Genomic DNA, 22,151 nt, shown 5'->3' on the forward strand with positions numbered 1-22,151 from the left:
TTAAGAACCTGCAGATAAATGAACCACTAGGTGGCAGTGATCACAGTGTGTTGAAGTGGGATTTACTCAAGGAGGTAACTACCATCAGAGGTAAAGGGAAGGGTTTTTGTTTTCGTAAAGGCGACTATGATGGTCTGAGACAGTATTTAAATTCTATACAGTGGGACCAACTGATGATGTTACCAACAGCAAACTCAAAATGGGAAGCATTCAAGGAACTAATCTTGGAGGCTACCAGGCTTTACATACCAACTAAGAAATATTGTTCAAGGTTTAGGCCTAAATGGTTGTCAGATGAGCTAATGAGACATGTGGCGGAGAAGAAAAATGCATGGGATACATACAAATTAACGGGTGACATGGAAGCCTATGATAGATATAAGTTGGTCTGTAACCAAGTCACAAAGGAGATTAGGCAGGCAAAGGCAGACTATGAAAAATCCTTGGCAAAGGATGCAAAGAAAAACAGAAAAGAGTTTTTTACATACTTGAACTCGAAAAGGAAAGGGATGAATCAGATTGGTCCACTGGATATTGATGGTTCAACAGTTGAGGATCCTGCTCAGGTGGCTAACAATCTAAACGAGTATTTTGCATCTACATTCACGCATGAGGAGTTATTCAGGAAGGAGAATGATGTAGGTAAAGTAAACATTGGCAGTGAGCTGGATGATTTTGTAATAACTGAGAGGAAAGTGGAGGAGAGATTGTTGAGGATAAACATAAAAAAGGCACCTGGGGTGGATGGGATCTATCCAGTTATATTAAAGGAGGCAGCAAAGGAAGTATGCAAACCCCTAGCCATAATTATGAGAGCTTCTTTGGACTCAGGGGAGGTGCCCATAGACTGGAGATGTGCAAATGTAACCCCAATTCACAAAGGAGGATCAAAGGCTGACACAAGTAATTATAGACCTGTTAGTTTAACTTCTGTTCCAGGTAAATTAATGGAGGCACTGGTTAAAGAAGCACTGCAGGATCATCTAGACAAGAATTCAGTTATAGCTCAGACGCAGCATGGTTTTGTTAAGGGCAGGTCTTGCCTGACCAATTTGATTGGATACTATGATGTAGTCACAAAAGAACTGGATGCAGGGAATAACTTTGATATTATATATTTGGATCTTAGAAAGGCTTTTGATACTGTTGCACATGGAAGACTGCTGCACAAATTGGAGCAGTGTGGCATTGGAGGCAAATTGCTGCTATGGATAAGGGGATGGTTGAGTGGCAGAAGACAGAGAGTGGTAATCAATGGACACTGCTCAACGTGGACTAATGTTATTAGTGGAGTTCCTCAAGGTTCAGTGTTGGGTCCGTTGTTGTTTTCGGTGTTTATGAATGATATTGATGATGGGATATCAAGTTTAATGTCCAAGTTTGCAGATGATACAAAGGTTGGCAGGGTCGTTAAGGACAATACTGACGCTATGCTGCTGCAACAGGATCTGGAAAGGTTGAACAGATGGGCTGAGAGGTGGCAAATGAGGTTTAACATCGACAAATGTAAAGTGCTGCATATGGGAAACAGTAACCCCAGAGCAACGTATCAACTCTGCGGTACTACACTGGCAGTGGTGGAGAATGAAAAGGACCTGGGGGTAATTGTGCAGGCAGATATGAAGTTCTCTGAGCAGTGCAGACGAGCTGCAAGAGTAGCGCATGGTGTCTTGTCAATGATATACAGGAATTTTTCTAGCAGGGATAAGGAGGTGATTATTCCCTTGTATAAGGCAATGGTAAGGCCACATCTTGAGTACTGTATACAGGTCTGGAGGCCTCATTTCAAGAAGGATGTAGAGCTGCTGGAACGGGTACAGAGAAGGGCAACAAGATTAGTAAATGGAACAAAGGGTTGCTCTTACGAAGAAAGGCTTAAGTTTTGCAAATTACAGAGTCTGGAGACTAGGCACCGGCGAGGTGATCTGATAGAGGTGTATAAGGCTTTGAATGGTTTGAGCATGCTCAATGCCAATGGGATTCTTCATCTTTCTCAGAATAATCACCTCAGAGGGCATAAATTCAAATTGAGGAAGGACGGATGTCGGATAGATGTGCGGAAATTTGCCTTTGGCCAGCGGGTGGTTGGTTGGTGGAACCGACTTCCATCACTTGTTGTTGAAGTTGATAGCCTAAACAAATTTAAAGCTCAACTGGACAGGTATTTCGAACGAACGGAGGGGTGAAATGGGAGTGGGTGTTTTTTTTTTTTTTTTTTGGCTGATGCTGAATAAGCTTGCTTTCTTGCATCATATGCCTCTGCTAATGCTAATGCTAATGCTAATGCTAACTTACATATCTGTAAATTTTTGTACAGTCTGAGGCTTTAGCCCTGAATTTTTACTAAGTATTAAACTGCTAAACACTATTTGGCATCTTTCGTATTTTGTGGAATTATTTTTACAACTGGGTTGTCAGCTATTATACCATCAGGGTACCTGCCCGCCCACCAATGAAGGGCAAATAGCTCTAAAAATGGCTTGTCTGGGTAGTGTGGTATCCACTGAGAATAAATAACAATAGTCTTCTCTATTGGGGAAGTGGTACTATTCGAAGTAAAACCAAATATACAACTCATTGTGAAGGTATTCACAATATCAGATGTAATTAAATGATGCCACTATAATAACTTTGGTTAATTTACTGCACATAGAAATGATGCATTTACACAAACTTATGTCTATTAATTTTCCCACAGTCTGGGGCTTTAGTCCTGAATTTTTATTGAGTAGTAAATTAGCAATCAAATTAACAACTCTTGGTCAGTGAAGTTGCCATAATTTACCAGCTATGCTGTATTTACAGGCAGTACCACAAAACATCTCAGAATAATGTGCAATTCTTTAAGAAATTAAAGGCAGATTATACTCCAAGAAGGATGAAGTGCTCATTATTTCACCAATTTCCAAATCATCTTCTTAACATGAGATTGCATCTTTCATCAATCTTAAAACCTTCACACTCCTTTCTTCATTTGGCCATTTTCAATAAAATATGACAAATAACATTCCAAATGTTTAAAAGCCTTTAATCTTAGTGACTAAATTATTAACTGTTTTGAGAATTATTTAAATTGTTATTATTATAGATAGTTATTAGTAAATATCAGGAAAATTAATCTTTACTGATATTTACTAATAACTATCTGTTGGCTAACTCAGGCTCTATCACACATATAATTACTAAAGGCTAAATATAACAAGTAAGAAATTTGTAATAAATTAACAAATGTGTAAATGGAGTTACCATAATTTACCATTTATGCCAACTTTACAGTCACATCTTTACATTCTCAGCTACTTTGTGGTACAGGAAGTACCACAAAGTAGCTGAGAATAATCTATAATCATTTAAGAAAATAAAGGTAGATTTCACTCCATGCAGGTTGACGTGCTCATTATTTCACCAATTTTTATTTCTTGATATGCCTGCACTATACCATACCATGCCACTAAAAAAATATTTGTGAAGATTACTGGTAGGGACAGCACTGCATATTAGGCAATGAGACACTTTCATTAATAAGCAGGCTCCCAAGTCCTTGTGTCTCATTCAGTTATCTAGTATAATGAAGAATAAGAGAGTTTAATATGAGTTTTAATTTTTTTCTGTTATATGTATCTAATTTTGTATCATGATAAATTAAAACGTAATTTACTTCTTAAAAATCTTTTATAAAACCGTTTTGTTTTTCTAACAACTCTCAACCACTCGCTAGCTAAATGCAAATTTCTGCCCATCTATTCTATCACTGTCTTTCCTCAATTTGAATTTATGCCCCCCTCAGGTGTGTAATCTGAGCAAGAGGAAGAATCCCATCAGCATTGAGCTTGCTCAAACCATTCAAGGCTTTACATACTTCAATTAGATGATCTCACGGGTGCCTAGTCTCCAGACATTGCAATTCGCAGAACTGTAGCCTTTCCTGGTAAGAGTAACACTTTGTTCCCCTCACCAATCTCATTGCCTTTCTCTGTACTCGTTCCATCAGCTCTACATCCTTCCTAAAATGAGGCCTCCAGTTTGTTTCTGTTAACGTTGTAAAAATAAAAAAATAAAAATAAAAAAACATGAAAACATGACATTGATTACATTTTAAATTAGAAGTTTTCCCTTCTGTACACCACTTGGCTGCTCATTTATGTTCAATACATTTATTTACTGTTTAACACAGAGTTACTAATTAAGGCTACCTGGTGTATGAGTGACCGAAATAGTTCGAAAACTGATCACAGAAGGGCCTTAAAGAATTTTTAATGAATAATAGATTCACCTAATGAATGATGTTATTAGATATTAAAAATGATATTAGTTACTTAGCTGAACAGCATTAGCCCTCGCTCTGTCACTGGAGGGACAAAAGTGTTTTCCCTATCAACAATGAAAAAATGTAATTCACAGTGGTGGTTTATTTTTAACAAACTATTTCAATACCTTTATTGAAATAGTACTCCACTTTTCATCTAAATTGAGGTTTAAGCATTAATTTAATAGTTATTAAATTGTTTTGTTTGTTTGTTTTCTAGCTATTGATTCAATTTCTGTTCCCTTCTTTAGTTTAGCATTTTTATCTGTTAATTAATCATTCTGATTTTGATTTTTGACTGAATTTTGTAATGATTGAACTTTATCAGTAAAATATGACTCATTGTGTGCATAGGACGTAGAAGGCTTACTTAAGATCAGTCTTAAAAGTAGTTGAAGAGGGAAATTGACTAATTATATAATATGACACGAAGTTCTCTCATCAGTGTAGACTGGATTGCATGTAGGTATCTCTCTGTGATCTATTACTTGACTGGTGTAAAATTCTTACTGCAACATTATACTAGTAGTCTCCCACCCAAGATATCAGTCCCCACTTATGGTATATCAGTAAAAAAATGCAAGTAGACAGATTGCATATATTTTATTCACAGTGTTTATTTTCTGTCATTTCAGTAATGAATATGCTTAGCCAGTGACTGACCATAGTTCATAAAAAAAGTGATAGCATTGTGGTTGTCAATTAAAACTTACTTTAAGAATTAAGAAACTTACTTTAAAAATTAAGAATATTTGCTGATGCTATCGAGGCAGTGTTAGGTGGGTCGGAAAACTGCTAGCTTGGGGGAAGACAAAGACCAATAGATTGACAGTAGCCACTGGCAGAGGTGAAAGAGATTCTTGCACTGCTTCTATTAGAATGAGCAGAAGCCTGAAAAACAAGATGCATGGTATTTCAGAGACTGCTGGGAGCCATTGCGGTACAAGTAAACACATGGGTTGTGTTAGGGTAGCTAAGAATAGAAATAGGTGCAGGTATACTTGCGTGTACACAAATGCTAGGAGTTTAGTAAATAAATTTGATGAATTTGAGGTATTGCTCAAAACATCGAAGGCAGATATTGTTGGGATATCAGAGACGTGGTGTCACACAGATATAAGGGATGCAATTTGGGGAGTACAACGTCTACAGAAAGGATAGACAGGATAGGAAGGGGGGAGGGGTTATGCTATTAGTTAAGAAACACATAAAAACCAAGGAAGTGAAGCCAGTCGACATCGCTGGACAGTGCAGTGTTGAGACAGTTTGGTGTAACATAAGCATTGGGAGATCAAAATTGAGAGTAGGAGTGTGCTATAGGCCTAATGACTCTGATGAGTATAATAAGGAACTGTACAGGGAAATAGAGTGGGCCAGTAAATCAGAGAGTCTTATAATGGGAGATTTTAATTTCCCAGATATTGACTGGAATTTGGGGGCTGGTTACTCACACACTAGCAGGGCTTTTGTGGATTTATTGGATGATTGTTTTCTACATCAGCATATTCGGGAGGCAACTAGAAGGAGTAATACTCTTGATTTGATTATCAGCAGTGATTCTTCATGCATTAAGAATCTGCAGATAAATGAACCACTAGGTGGCAGTGATCACAGTGTGCTGAAGTGGGATTTACTCAAAGAGGTAACTACCATTAGGGGTAATGGGAAGGGTTATTGCTTCTGTAAAGGCGACTACGATGGACTGAGACAGTATTTAAATTCTATACAGTGGGACCAACTGATGACGTTACCAACAGCAAATTGAAAATGGGAAGCATTCAAAGAACTTATCTTGGAAGTTACTAGGCTTTACATACCAACTAAGAAATATTGTTCAAGGTTTAGGCCAAAATGGATGTCAGATGAACTAATGAGGCATATGGCAGAGAAGAAAAATGCATGGGATACTTACAAATTAACACATGACACAGAAGCCTATGATAGATACAAGTTGATATGCAACCAAGTTACAAAGGAGGTTAGGCAGGCGAAGGCAGATTACGAGAAATCCTTGGCAAGGGAAGCAAAGAAAAACAGCAAAGAGTTCTTTACTTATGTAAGCTCTAGAAGGATGTTGTTGTTGTTTTGGTTTTTAGGAGCATTAGCAACTAAGGCCATATTGCTCCGGGATATGCGGTGGTCAGTCCCTGACCTTTCCGCATCCTCCGTATTTGGTGGTGACGGGCTCGAACCCCGGTCTAATCAAGAAGCGTGTGCTGCGCACTGCTGTTCCTTCCCACCTGGCCTCTAGAAGGAAGGGGATGAATCAGATTGGTCCACTTCATATTGATGGGTCAACTGTTGATGATCCTGCTCAGGTAGCTAACAAACTAAATGAATATTTTGCATCGACATTCACACATGAGGAGTTATTCAGCAAGGGGAATGCCAGGGGTGTATTCAACTCTAGCAGTAAGCTACAGAATCTTGAAATAACTGGGAGTAAAGTGGAGGAGAAACTGTTGAAGATAAACACAAGAAAGGCACCCGGGGTGGATGGGATCTATCCAGTTATATTAAAGGAGGCAGCAAAGGAAGTAAGCAAACCCTTAGCCATAATTATGAGAGCTTCCTTGGACTCAGGGGAGGTACCCATAGACTGGAAATGTGCAAATGTGACCCCAATTCACAATGGAGGATCAAAGGCTGACACAAGTAATTATAGACCTGTGAGCTTAACTTCTGTTCCAGGAAAATTAATGGAGGCACTGGTTAAAGAAGCACTGCAGGATCATTTAGACAAGACTTCAGTTATAGCTCAGACACAGCATGGTTTTGTTAAGGGGAAGTCTTGCCTGACCAACTTGATTGGATACTATGATGCAGTCACAAAAGAACTGGATGCAGGGAATAACTTTGATATTATATACTTGGATCTTAGAAAGGCTTTTGATACTGTTGCACATTGGAGGCAAATTGCTGCTATGGATAAAGGGGTGGTTGAGGGGGAGAAGACAGAGAGTGGTAATCAATGGGCACTGCTCATCGTGGACTAATGTTATTAGTGGAGTCCCTCAGGGCTCAGTGTTGGGTCCATTATTGTTTTCTGTATTTATAAATGATATTGATGATGGTATATCAAGCTTAATGTCCAAGTTTGCAGACGATACAAAGGTTGGCAGGGTTGTCAAGGACACTACTGACACTATGCTGCTGCAACAGGATCTGGAAAGGTTGAGCAGATGGGCTGAGAGGTGGCAAATGAAGTTTAACATTGACAAATGTAAAGTACTACACATGGGAAACAGCAACCCCAGAGCAACGTATCAACTCTGTGGTACTACACTGACAGTGGTAGAGAATGAAAGGGACTTGGGGGTGGTTGTGCAGGCAGATATGAAGTTCTCTGAGCAGTGCAGACGGGCTGCAAGAGTAGTTCATGGAGTATTGTCAATGATATACAGGAATTTTTCCAGCAGGGATAAGGAGGTGATTATTCCATTGTATAAGGCAATGGTCAGGCCACACCTAGAGTACTGTATACAGGTCTGGAGGCCTCATTTCAAGAAGGATGTAGCGCTGCTGGAACGAGTACAGAGAAGGGCAACAAGATTAGTGAATGGAACAAAGGGGTGCTCTTACGAAGAAAGGCTTAAGTTTTGCAAATTACAGTGTCTGGAGACTAGGCACCAGCGAGGTGATCTGATAGAGGTGTGTAAAGCCTTGAATGGTTTAAGCATTCTCAATGCTGATGGGATTCTTCCTCTAGCTCAGAAAAATCACCTGAGAGGGCATAAATTCAAATTGAGGAAAGACAGATGTAGGATAGACGTGTGGAAATTTGCCTTTAGCCAGCGGGTGGTTGGTTGGTGGAACAGACTTCCATCCCTTGTGGTGGAGGTTGATAGCCTAAATAAGTTTAAGGCTCAGCTGGACAGGTATTTTGAACGAACAAAGGGGTGAAGTGGTAGTGGGGTTTTTTTTTTTTTTTTTGGCTGATGGTGCATAAGCTTGCTTTCTTGTATCAAATGCCTTTACTAATGCTAATGCTAAAACAGGAATATATTTTTTCTTTGATTTATCCACTGAAAGCACAAGAATTTAATGAGACACTGAATTAATGTTACAGATATTCACACTTTTAAATTGTAGTTTATTTGGTATAAAAAAATAAATTTTTCATATGTTAACATATGCTACCAACCAGGAAAAAGGCCTGTCATGCCAAGTGTAGTATCTTATAGTCAGTCTGCCATTCCTATAATGCAGAAAAAATTTTTCATTAAGGTTAAAGAGTTGATTATTTTATTATATAGAGTGATAGTTAGGCCACATCTCAAGTAGTGTATACAGATATTTAAATTCCATTTTGAGAAATACTGTTTTGTTGGAAAAAGTATAATGGAGCAACAAGGTTAATTATTAACATTTTTTTTAAGATATGGGGACTGGAAACCAAGCTATATAATGTGGCTCCTAATTGAAATTTTTAAAACTCTATAAGTGTTGTATAAATTAAGTACTGCTAATAACTTTCCACATATTCAGGCGGCATTAATTATAGGATATGTATTTAATTAAGAAAGGCTAGCTGAATACAAGATATAAAACTATTTTCTTTTAGACAAAAAATAATTAAAATTAATTACCCCGCCTAAAATCTCTTGCTGAAATAAAATTATTCTCTTGAATCATTTTATTATTTTATCTGATTCACATGTGATAAAAATACAAAATTTGAAATGAAGAAATATACAGTAAACTCTATATTCATGATTATGAATATAGAGATTATTTGCAGGTTCATTATTTGTACAGTACACATATTTAATATTTGCAGTTTTGATCATTATAGAGTAGTTTCCCTGCAAACCTATGTCACATTTCCAACATATACATACTCCATATATAGGCAACTCTCGGTTTACGAACGTTCAATTTACAAACATTTGCTATAACAAACGTCACAATTTATTCAAAATTTCTTAAAGTTGCCAATAGATAGAGTTCCTTATAAAACGAAATGCCAAACATATAGTGAACATAATTCTTAGATTTAAATAAATTAACTTTTAAAAAATGTATTTATTACAATAATTATCAGAAAATTATTATATGATAATTATACTGAACAGGTCTTGGTTGAACTGTTCTGTTCAAGAACTGAACTGTTCTTGGGGCTTAGAGGGGAACGGGTATTCTGTGTATTATCAGACACTCAGCCTAAAACACTGATGGATCCAATATCTCTCTATTACAGAAGATTTAGGAGAAGTCCGGTTGGCCTGCCTCCCTAAAATCCGCTCATGCACACCTTCTCGATGGTAAGCGCTGTTACGTCACTTAGGTGGCAACGAACGTGTAGAGTGGTTCTCTTCAAGACGCCTGGTCAGCGTGAAGAGGAAAAGACCAAACCCTCCAGCATATGACAGCACGACAAAGCAAATGGCCCTCAGTCCCCCAGCGGCTTTCACTCTCCCTCTTACAGCAGCAAGAGGATCAGAGTGGAAACAGAGGGTGCTGAGAATCTCTGGGTACGACCAGGCTGCCATGCACGGAAATTGAACTTGGCCTGTTATAACGTACGATCAATCATCGGTGAAGAAAGGATATTAGAGCTCGAAAAGGAATTAGAAAATGTGAATTGGAATATCATCGGTTTGGCTGAAACAAAAAGAAGAAATGAATCACTTATAAGTTTATCAAGTGGAAATCTGCTGTATACCAATGGAAACAGTGAAAGGAGTGAAGGTGGAATTGGGTTTCTGGTCCATAAAGATTTTAAAAACAACATTTTGGAATTCAAAAGTACATCACCAAGGGTGTCAAGATTTCTAAGAGGAACCAGCTAAAGATTATAATGATTTATGCACCAACATCGAGCCATGATGATGAAGAGGTTGAAGAAATGTACACCGAAATTGAGAGTCTTCTAGATGAGAAGACCCACTACACTATTATTATGGGGGACTTCAATGCTAAGGTTGCAAAAAGGCAAACCAGCGCAGAAAGAGGAACTATAGGAAATTTTGGAATTGGTGAAAGAAATAAAAGAGGTGAAAGACTTGTGGAATTTGCAGAATCTCAAGGACTGTCAGTAATGAACACTTTTTTCAAGAAAAGGGTGAACAGAAAGTGAACATGGAAGAGTCCAAATCAATTAACAACTAATGAAATAGACTTTATCCTCACTAACAGAAGATATATTGTGAATGATGTTACCATCCTGAATAAGGTAAATGTTGGAAGTGATCACAGAATGGTAAGATGTACACTTGATATAGATATAGGAAAAGAAAGGAAAAAACTGACTCGAGTAAATAATACAAAGGCCTTTGAGATAACAGGGGAGGAGAAAAAGCAGTATGTACTGGAACTTAAGAACAAGTTTGAGCTTCTGCAGACTGCTCAGGACCAAGATATCGACGAGGAATATTACAACTTTCTTAAAGTGATAAAGCCCAAGACCTATAGATAAAAAGAAATCCAAAGAAGAAAAAATTAGTCAAGAAACACTTGTCATGATGAACCGAAGACGACAAATGAAGACGACAAGAAAAACACTGACAGGGAGAAAATTGAGTATACTGAGTTATGCAAAGCCATTAGAAAGAGACTCAGAGAGGACATAAGAAGATTTAACACAAGAAAAGTAGAACAAGCATTAAGGGAAAACAAAGGATTTAAATCAGCAGCCATGAGCAGTAATACAGAAAGACAAATGATACTGAAACTGAAGAATAGTGATGGTATACTTATAAACAGCAGAGAAGGCATAATTCAAATAGCAGAAGACTACAATAGAGAATTATACAAGGAGCGAGGGAATGATGCCAGCAGTGGGGAAGATGGATTGCAAAGTAGCAACATATACGACATACCGGATATTATTCCTGATGAGGTAGAACATGCATTTAAGAAAATGAAGAATCAGAAAGCCCCGGGGGAAGATGAAGTTACTGTAGAGTTGTTAAAATTGGGAGGAAGAGACATAACACAAAAACTGGCAAGGCTCTTCACAAAGTGCATTAGAAAAGGTGTGACGCCTAAGCAGTGGAATAATGCAATCATAGTTTTGCTGCATAAGAAAGGAGATAAATTAGAAATTAGAAATTATAGACCAATTAGCTTGTTATCCCACATCTACAAGTTGTTCACAAGGGTCATTACTAACAGATTAGAAAGAATACTTGATGAGAATCAAACGAAAGAGCAAGCTGTCTTTAGGACAGGATTCTCAACTATGGATCACCTTCACATAATATCATAGCTAATGGAAAAAGCAAATGAATATAAAACACCATTATGCCTGGCATTTGTGGATTATGAAAAGGCATTTAACTCCATACACCATAAGGCAATGTTTCGGGCAAAGGAAAGACAAGGCATAGGCACACCCCTATATAGGCATATAGCCTATATATATACCCCTATATATATAAACAAGGCATACCCCTTATATTATGATTTTGAAGAAAATATATGAGAGTGCTACCTCCTTTATTAGACTAGACAAAGACAGTAGGAAATTTAAAATCGAGAAAGGAGTTAGCATTAGCATTAGTAGAGGCATACGATGCAAGAAAGCAAGCTTATTCAGCATCAGCCCAAAAAAAAAAAAAAAAAAAACCCTCTCCCATTTCACCCCTCCGTTCGTTCGAAATACCTGTCCAGTTGAGCTTTAAATTTGTTTAGGCTATCAACTTCAACAACAAGTGATGGAAGTCGGTTCCACCAACCAACCACCCGCTGGCCAAAGGCAAATTTCCGCACATCTATCCGACATCCGTCCTTCCTCAATTTGAATTTATGCCCTCTGAGGTGATTATTCTGAGAAAGATGAAGAATCCCATTGGCATTGAGCATGCTGAAACCATTCAAGGCCTTATACACCTCTATCAGATCACCTCGCCGGTGCCTAGTCTCCAGACTCTGTAATTTGCAAAACTTAAGCCTTTCTTCGTAAGAGCAACCCTTTGTTCCATTTACTAATCTTGTTGCCCTTCTCTGTACCCGTTCCAGCAGCTCTACATCCTTCTTGAAATGAGGCCTCCAGACCTGTATACAGTACTCAAGATGTGGCCTAACCATTGCCTTATACAAGGGAATAATCACCTCCTTATCCCTGCTAGAAAAATTCCTGTATATCATTGACAAGACACCATGAGCTACTCTTGCAGCTCGTCTGCACTGCTCAGAGAACTTCATATCTCCCTGCACAATTACCCCCAGGTCCTTTTCATTCTCCACCACTGTCAGTGTGGTACCGCAGAGTTGATACATTGCTCTGGGGTTACTGTTTCCCATATGCAGTACTTTACATTTGTCAATGTTAAACTTCATTTGCCACCTCTCAGCCCATCTGTTCAACCTTTCCAGATCCTGTTGCAGCAGCATAGCGTCAGTAGTGTCCTTGACGACCCTGCCAACCTTTGTATCATCTGCAAACTTGGACATTAAACTTGATATCCCATCATCAATATCATTCATAAACACCGAAAACAACAACGGACCCAACACTGAACCTTGAGGAACTCCACTAATAACATTAGTCCACGTTGAGCAGTGTCCATTGATTACCACTCTCTGTCTTCTGCCACTCAACCATCCCCTTATCCATAGCAGCAATTTGCCTCCAATGCCACACTGCTCCAATTTGTGCAGCAGTCTTCCATGTGCAACAGTATCAAAAGCCTTTCTAAGATCCAAATATATAATATCAAAGTTATTCCCTGCATCCAGTTCTTTTGTGACTACATCATAGTATCCAATCAAATTGGTCAGGCAAGACACCTTAACAAAACCATGCTGCGTCTGAGCTATAACTGAATTCTTGTCTAGATGATCCTGCAGTGCTTCTTTAACCAGTGCCTCCATTAATTTACCTGGAACAGAAGTTAAACTAACAGGTCTATAATTACTTGTGTCAGCCTTTGATCCTCCTTTGTGAATTGGGGTTACATTTGCACATCTCCAGTCTATGGGTACCTCCCCTGAGTCCAAAGAAGCTCTCATAATTATGGCTAGGGGTTTGCATACTTCCTTTGCTGCCTCCTTTAATATAACTGGATAGATCCCATCCACCCCAGGTGCCTTTTTTATGTTTATCCTCAACAATCTCTCCTCCACTTTCCTCTCAGTTATTACAAAATCATCCAGCTCACTGCCAATGTTTACTTTACCTACATCATTCTCCTTCCTGAATAACTCCTCATGCGTGAATGTAGATGCAAAATACTCGTTTAGATTGTTAGCCACCTGAGCAGGATCCTCAACTGTTGAACCGTCAATATCCAGTGGACCAATCTGATTCATCCCTTTCCTTCTCGAGTTCAAGTATGTAAAGAACTCTTTTCTGTTTTTCTTTGCATCCTTTGCCAAGGATTTTTCGTAGTCTGCCTTTGCCTGCCTAATCTCCTTTGTGACTTGGTTACAGACCAACTTATATCTATCATAGGCTTCCATGTCACCCATTAATTTATATGTATCCCATGCATTTTTCTTCTCTGCCACATGTCTCATTAGTTCATCTGACAACCATTTAGGCCTAAACCTTGAACAATATTTCTTAGTTGGTATGTAAAGCCTGGTAGCCTCCAAGATTAGTTCCTTGAATGCTTCCCATTTTGAGTTTGCTGTTGGTAACATCATCAGTTGGTCCCACTGTATAGAATTTAAATACTGTCTCAGACCATCATAGTCGCCTTTACGAAAACAAAAACCCTTCCCTTTACCTCTGATGGTAGTTACCTCCTTGAGTAAATCCCACTTCAACACACTGTGATCACTGCCACCTAGTGGTTCATTTATCTGCAGGTTCTTAATGCATGAAGAGTCACTACTGATAATCAGATCAAGAGTATTGCTCCCTCTTGTTGCCTCACGAACATGCTGGTGTAGAAAACAATCATCCAATAAATCCACAAAAGCCTTGCTAGTGTGCGAGTGACCAACCCACAAATTCCAGTCAATATCTGGGAAATTAAAATCCCCCATTATAAGACTCTCTGATTTACTGGCCCACTCTATTTCCCTGTACAATATCTTATTATACTCATCAGAGTCATTAGGCCTATAGCACACTCCTACTCTCAATTTTGATTTCCTTATGCTTATGTCACACCAAACTGATTCGGCACTGCCCTGTCCATCGATGTCGACTGGCTTCACTTCCTTGGACTTTATGTGTTTCTTAATTAATAGCATAACCCCTCCTCCCTTCCTGTCCTGTCTATCCTTTCTATACACATTGTATTCCCCAAATTCCAGTTCCGCATTACTTATATCTGTGTGACACCACGTCTCTGATATCCCAACAATATCTGCCTTTGATGTTTTGAGCAATACCTCAAATTCATCAAATTTATTTACCAAACTCCTAGCATTGGTGTACACGCAGGTATACATGCACCTGTTTCTATTCTTAGCTACCCTAACACAACCCATGTGTTTACTTGTAACGCAATGACTACCAGCAGTCTCTGAAATATCCTGCATCTTGTTTTTCAGACTTCTGCTCATTTCAATAGAAGCAGTGCAAGAATCACTTCCACCTCTGCCAGTGGCTACTGTTAATCTATTAGTCCTTGTATCCGCCCCAACTAGCAGTTTTCCGACCCACCTAACACTGCCTCGACAGCATCAGCAAAAATTCTTGCACCCTTTCTATTTAAGTGTATCCCATCCCTGTAGAAGCAATCTCTCCTGTTAACAAGTACAGTCCAGGCTGAAAAAAATTCTACCCCTTGAGCCTTGCACAATCCCTCCAGGGCCGAATTGATCGACAAGGCTCTCATCATATACTCCCTCCTATCGTGTCTGGGCAGAATTGCAGACACTTTCAAGTTCAACCCTAATTCACGGCTTTTTTTCAGCAGTGACCTGTACTTGCTAAGTAATTCCGCCGGTCTCCTACTCTTAATATCATTCGTGCCAACGTGTACAACTATATCACCTTTTGTGCCCTTAAAAGATGATATCCGCTCTACAATGTCATCAACCTTTGCCCCTGGCAGACATACCCTGGTCCTATTCCACCTATCCTTTTTACAAAGCATGTTCCCCATTTCCCTGACAATAGAGTCACCAACAACTACTAGTTCCTGTGGGACCAGCGCATTCTGCCTAGGGGGCTGCTTCTGTGTTGCCTGATGACCAAGTGCAAGCTCTGGCGTTGATGTGGGCAGCTGAGAGCTTGATGGGCCCCTCAATTTATTTCCTTCGAGGGCAACCAACCTGTCCTTCAAGCTCTCATAAAGGCCCATAACAACGCTGAGTTGTCGCCTGATTTCCTTGCACTCCTTACATCGTGCACACACAAAGACATCCCCCTTGGCAGTATCATGTCCCGTACCCAACTGCTCCGCAAACATCAAGCAAACAGTGCATTTTAATAGACTGTGATTCAGAGGGCAACTGGCCCCCTCAGTTCTCCCCTGAACCACAGCACTCCCATTAGCTTGAGCCTTTTGCTTTGCTGCTCTGGTTAGAGTCATGATTCCAATGTAATTCAATAAAATTTAAAACAAAAATTAAATCCTTAAGTTATATTATATATATATATATATATAGTAGATATGGCAAATAGTTAACAGTTGAAAGGTAAAATATTCAATTGTGAAGGTGATATATATATATATATATATATATATGGATATATATATTGTTTTTTTTTTTTTTTTTTTTTTCGGTATCTAGTGTTCCCTTTATACAACTTCCGTATCACGTGTACCACTATAGTTATGTATTAATTATTTGTTACGATTAAGTCGTTATATATATTTATAGAGTTAAAAATACAATTTAATTGACAATAAAGTTTATCAAGATTAATAGATTTACTGAATAATTGACAATATTATATTATGCACTATACTACACTAAGCTTATGCTATCGTGTAAAAATGGCGGGAATTCACGAACGAGTATCAAGTATGTATTAATTATTTGTTACGTTTGTACTCTAAGTCGTTATATATATATAGTTAAAAGAACAATTTAATTGCCAATGAAGTTCGACAAGATTAATAGATTTACTGATTAATTTTCACGTAACTATGGCGGCTGTCTATGAACGGTAAACTCGTGTATTTGATACCCTTTCCGATACTAAGTAATACCTACAAATCTCTATCTAAGTTACTTTAACTTTAAGTACCGTAAATAGGAATATAAAGCTACTCTAGAAATAAGTTAATATGTCAATTTAAACTAATAAAGCAGAATATAAATCAGAAAAAAACTTCTCTGTTCCAGTAGCGGCAGAAAGGCACGATTTTTCTTCCTGAAGCTGACAATGCTTTTCAACTGCATGTCGTGATCACAGAAATGAAAATTACCAAAAAAAAAAAAAAAAAAAAAAAAATGTTCGACAAGGAGACACAAAAAAGAGTTCGACAAGGAGACACAATATCTCCAAAGCTGTTTACTGCTGCCCTTGAGGAAGCTTTCAGAAGATTAGACTTGTCGCAGAAAGGAGTCAATGTGAACGGTGAGAACCTAAACCATTTACAATTTGCAGATGACATTGTGGTCATAAGCCACGATCCCAAAGAATTAGAGGAAAATCTTAATCAGTTATGCACAGTTAGTAAGGATTTTGGACTAAAAATGAATATTGCTAAAACAAAAGTAATGAGGAACAAGTATGCCACAGAAAGGGAAATAATGATTGAAGGAGCAGTAATTGAAAAGGTGGAGTCATATACTTATCTGGGACAAGTTATAGCTGTAATAATGATAAATGGCTGGAAGTCAAGAGAAGAATAAATTTTGGATGGATAGCATTCAGGAAATATAGTCACATACTGAAGAGCAATATCCCAGTTTGTCTGAAAAGTAAAATAATGAACCAATGTATACTCCCCACCATGACTTATGGAAGTGAAACTTGGGCACTCACCAAAAGAATTGAAGAGAAGCTGAGAACTACACAGCGAAGAATGGAATGAATTATATTGGGAATCAGACTGTTAGATAAGAAGAGAAACACATGGATTAGGCAGCAAACTCAAGTAAAGGACATTCTTATCAAAACTAAAGAACTAAAATGGTTTTGGGCAGGACACATAGCTCGAAGACATGATTACAGATGGACTAAGAAAATAACAGAATGTTATTTTCTTAGTCCATTTTCTTAGTACCCAAGAGGAGCTAGAAGAAAACCTGGATGACAAAGGCGGAGATGAATAGATGAAATTCATGAGTTTTTGGGTAGTAAATGGATGGCCAGTGCTCAAAACAGAAGGAACTGGAAAGTTGCTGGAGAGGCTTTCATCCTGCAATGGATTGAAAATGGTTGATGATGATGATGATGTTGTTCTTGGTTAATAAAACTAATCTAGCCAGTAAAAAAATGTTGGTTTACATGCCATGCCACATAGAATGTTTTCTCTTGGGAAAGAAATTGGTGATTCCCCCTATTATAATATAATAGGATAATCACTTGCTTTGCCTAGGTTATCTTAGACGGTCAACCATTGGTTCACTTAGGTCTGGGAAAAGAAAGCCTCCCCATCCCTTTCTCTTCCAGTCGAAGAGATACCTGAAATGGATAATAGCAGCACTGCGAACACACAGCAAAAAATGCGCCTGACCGATCTTTCACATCTCTCAAATGTGGTCAGTTATTTTATTAACACTGTTAGAGACACATCTAAATTCTGAAGTAAGAGAAGAACCTGATATTCCACAGCCTCCCAGAACATTTACAAAGCAGAAAATGGCTGCAGCTTTTAAATCAATTTCGAGAGGTTGGCAGTCTTTGAAGAAGAAGATGCAAATATGGAAAGAATTGCAAAAGTGAAAAGAGGCGTTTATGACTGTCTAGCATGCTACATTGAAATTTTTGAAGAAAAAAAGAAATTAAGTGTGCAATCTTCTATAAAAATATATTTTTAAAAAAATGGAAAACCCAACTGTTTCTTCATTATCAGATGCACTTCCATCTACCCAGTGGCAGATTCAGAGTTAGGGCACTGCAGCACGTGTCCCCCCCCCTGTTGTTTTTCTGAGAATATACACAAATCATTTAAATTCCCTTTAGCTGAAAAAAATTTTCTCTATTTTTCATTGTTAACATAAGATTTTATCTATTTTTGCATTGTGGCTCATCTGTTTTCAACTGACTACAGTTGAAAATATATACTCTGTACACTGATGTGATCGACATTCGAGTTCAAGGTGTTCACGCAGTTGGGTCGTGCATAATGTTTACTTCAAAGTAATTCAGACTTCAGCTGTGTACCTTGTGTCCACCAGTCACATTATGTTTGAGTGTCATTATATTTTGTGCCTTGTTTGTGCACAAACAAAGCACAAAATTGTGCACCTCCAGTCATTCTTTTCTGGATCCACCACTGCGTCTACCTCATCTGCACCTAGTTTCACTTATGTGGAAAATATTGAACTCTGATGAAGATAGTGATGAGTAAAAGTTGAATACATATATTATGTTATTACTCATTTTCTTTATTTCTATTTTGTAACTCTTTATGTTTTTAATTAAAATTAACAAGTACAATATCTTGTTTTTTATTCTTTTCTTATTTTATTTTACATTATGTATCATGTACCATAAACCATAACACATACATACGTTATAATAAAACGTACTAACCATCGAATGGTCTTGTACATGGTTCATTATAAGTTATAATGAACCATGTACTAACAAAACTTATAATGAACAACATCTTTGAACAGAACTTGTTCATTAACTGAGAGTTGCCTGTACATAGTTATGTTGCAGAGGCGCAGATGGGATTGTGATCTAACTTGTGGATTAGGATCTCATTTCAACATTTAAGTCATATCAAACTGGCTGCAAACCTTTTGTTTGAGGTTCTCTGCGATATTTTCTCTATGATATTTATTTTCCCAGGGTAGCTGAGTGCAAGTGCAGTAGCACACGCTCTTTGAGTGGTCCGGGGTTCAAGCCCTTGACTGCTAAATACGATTAACGTTTGTATTGATTTATTTGTCGTAAACTCCACTGACCTGCTGGTCATGTCGGAGTATAAATAAGAACATTATTTTTGTTTTCGGCTATTGAAAATTGATTGACGAAAAAAAGAAAGCCCAACACTATTCAAATGACTCTGTTCAAATATTTCTGTAACAAATAGTTTCTTCATTGTGTATTTTATGCAGTAAACATTTAATTCTATAATTATTTTCATTATCTTTTACATGGTATACAGTTAAAAAGTTATTTAAAAGGTATTTTTAAAATTCTTTATGGACATTCCTGAAGGTCACGGACCAATTATAATTTTTCCTATTGATTATTATATTCAATTAACATGTTTCCGTTTTGCATGATGAGCTCCCGGGATGAATTAATCACATTAATCGAGGCTAGCCTGTATCACTGATTGATAACAGTTTTTATAACTGTAGATGAAGCCATATACCTGGGATGCGTGCTGGAAGACCTGAAAGGCATCTCATTGGAGAAGTGCTATGGAAGATATGAAAAAAAAGAAAATGATTTGAGAACTATTGCTTAAGGCAGACACTTAGACTTTGGCTGAGAAGATATTTTTAAAAGCTGCCTTCAAGCTTCTAAAATTTAAAAGATTTGAGGCTCATACTGCCTCTTACAAGAAAACCTACAAGGATTTTGTAGTAAAAAATAAAGCAAATATCCATAACAGATTTTTTAAGAACATCAAAACCACCTTCTGGAAAGATCCAGAAGACTACCACACTTTGTCTATCCTTTGTGTCACTTGCCATCCTCATTAACTTTTCAATATCATTGTCATTGCTGAATTATTATTATTATTATTTTTTTTTATTTTTATTTTTTTTTTCATTTTTTTTTAAAATTTATTCTTCATATACATTTATTTTTGTTATAATAAGCATAGTTTTTACACATATACCACATACTGATCACAAATGTTTACCTTGATTTTCTTTAGAAGGTAAGGCCTTGCTCTTAATATTTCAAAAGTAAGGTATATACTTTTATTCAATATAAATTTAGTTGCTTATCATATTTTAGGTAGATATGGTGTTTGCATCCTTTATTCGAAATGCAGCTGGTGTTAAAGAAATTCGTGCAATTTTAGGTGAAAAAGGAAAAGATATCATGATCATATCAAAGGTTGAAAATGATGAAGGTGTAAAAAAGTGAGTACTTTTATTAGTGTTTTAGAAAATTTCAAGAATTGTGTGAAGTATAATTTGTTTTAACCGATTGGTTGTTTTGTGAAATTAACATTGAAGGTTCTGCCAACTTTTTAGCATATTTTCATATTCAATAAAAACCTCATTTTTTAATAGAGAAGACAAAAAATGTGCTATGGAAAGTATTGTGAATTACTCCAGAGTGAATAGAATGGTTTCAAGCAGTCATATAATATTAAAAAAAAAAAAAAAAGCAATGAGGAAAAACAGGTGCTGGGGATGAAAATACCACACAACCAACAGAAGGTTAAACAAGTTAGGTAATGGACACTGCATTATATTTCAGGTGCATTAGATTTTTTTATCTTAAATTATTTTTTTTTCTTTTTGTGTTATTAATAAAGTGAAAAGTAAATATATCAGTAAATATAATCTTATTAATTGATAAGTAAACTTATCAATTAATCTTTATGGAACACTTAATAAAACAATAGTTTTATATTTTCTAAACCATTCACTTTAATTTCAACTGTAGAAAATTTATTATTATTCTTGAAATTAAAGAATCTTGAACATAATAGTGGGATTGATATATACCAACTCACCATTCTTACCCTTTTTCTACTATTTCTATTATAGTGAAGGCTAGAAATGTGCAGTTAGTACTGTGGTACTAAATGCACATTTCTGGTACAGTACAGCAAAAATATAGTGCATTCAGTTGGCTGATTGTCTGCCATCTGTTCCCTGTCCCCCATCCCATATAAAAATGTTCATGAAAGGGCATATACATATTATTATTTAAGGTGCAGGATACTCCTCAAACTTCTTCAATTTTTTCCCTATGAACTATTTTTTGAACAAGAACTAACTCATTTTAGCCACCAGTTTTACTTCCAAAATTATCCAATAACAGCTATTGTTATTGGATAATAACAATAGCTGTTATTGGATAATTTTTTCAGAAAAAAGTATTTTTTGCATTAGTCTGCTGAACATTCAAAGTGAGATCATTCAAACTATAACATTTTAATTTTTGTGTATTTCGTGTCAAATTATTAACTTCATGGTGTGCAGGTAAGAACTGACTTATTTTCTTAACAAAATAGATTTAGAAATAGGATGGTTATTATTCAGTATATATTTTGAGTTTTCATGTTGTTCAAAATGCACTCTTAGCCAAAAACTAAGGCAGACAAAAAGAATATCTTCTGCATTAATATCCAGATATTATTCAATACTCAGAAAAATCTAAATAGTAATAGTAATAGAGGCATGTGATGCAAGAAAGCAAGCACGAGCGTATGTAGCATCAGCAAAAAAAAAAAAAAAAAACTCCCAATTTCATACCTCCATTCCCTCTAAATGTGAATTTATTTTAGCTATCAATTTCCACAACAACAGATGGTAGTTTGTTCCAGCAATTAACCACCCGCTGGCTAAAGGCAAATTTCTGCACATGTATTCTACAACTGTCCTTCCTCAGTTTGAATGTATGCTGCCACGGGTTCATAATCTGAGCAAGCAGAAGGATCCCATCAGAATTCAACCCATTCAAGGCCTAATACACCTCAATCAGATCACATCTAAGGTGCCTAGTCTCGGCCACTGAAATTTGCAGAACTTAAGCTTTTCTTGGTAAGAAGACCCCCCCTTTGTTGCCATCACCAATCTTTTTTCCCTTCTCTCTACATCCTACCTAAAATGAAGCCTCCAGACCTATACGCAGTACTGAATATGCAGCCTGACAAATAACTTATACAAAGCGATA

General features: G+C 37.1%; 1 protein-coding gene across 1 annotated transcript in view; it reads left to right on the forward strand.

Moving 5' to 3' along the window:
• The window catches only part of LOC150088271 (pyruvate kinase PKM-like), a 552,820-nt gene that overhangs the window by 306,625 nt on the left and 224,044 nt on the right, over positions 1-22,151 (forward strand). Inside the window, exon 7 of the mRNA XM_090369430.1 lies at positions 20,256-20,383. Coding sequence (XP_090225556.1) covers positions 20,256-20,383 — 128 coding nt within the window. The remainder of the gene's footprint in view (positions 1-20,255; positions 20,384-22,151) is intronic.

Source organism: Mastigoproctus giganteus, chromosome 3, assembly GCF_048544385.1.
Source record: "Mastigoproctus giganteus isolate SK-2022 chromosome 3, ASM4854438v1, whole genome shotgun sequence".
Lineage (NCBI taxonomy): Eukaryota > Metazoa > Arthropoda > Arachnida > Uropygi > Thelyphonidae > Mastigoproctus > Mastigoproctus giganteus.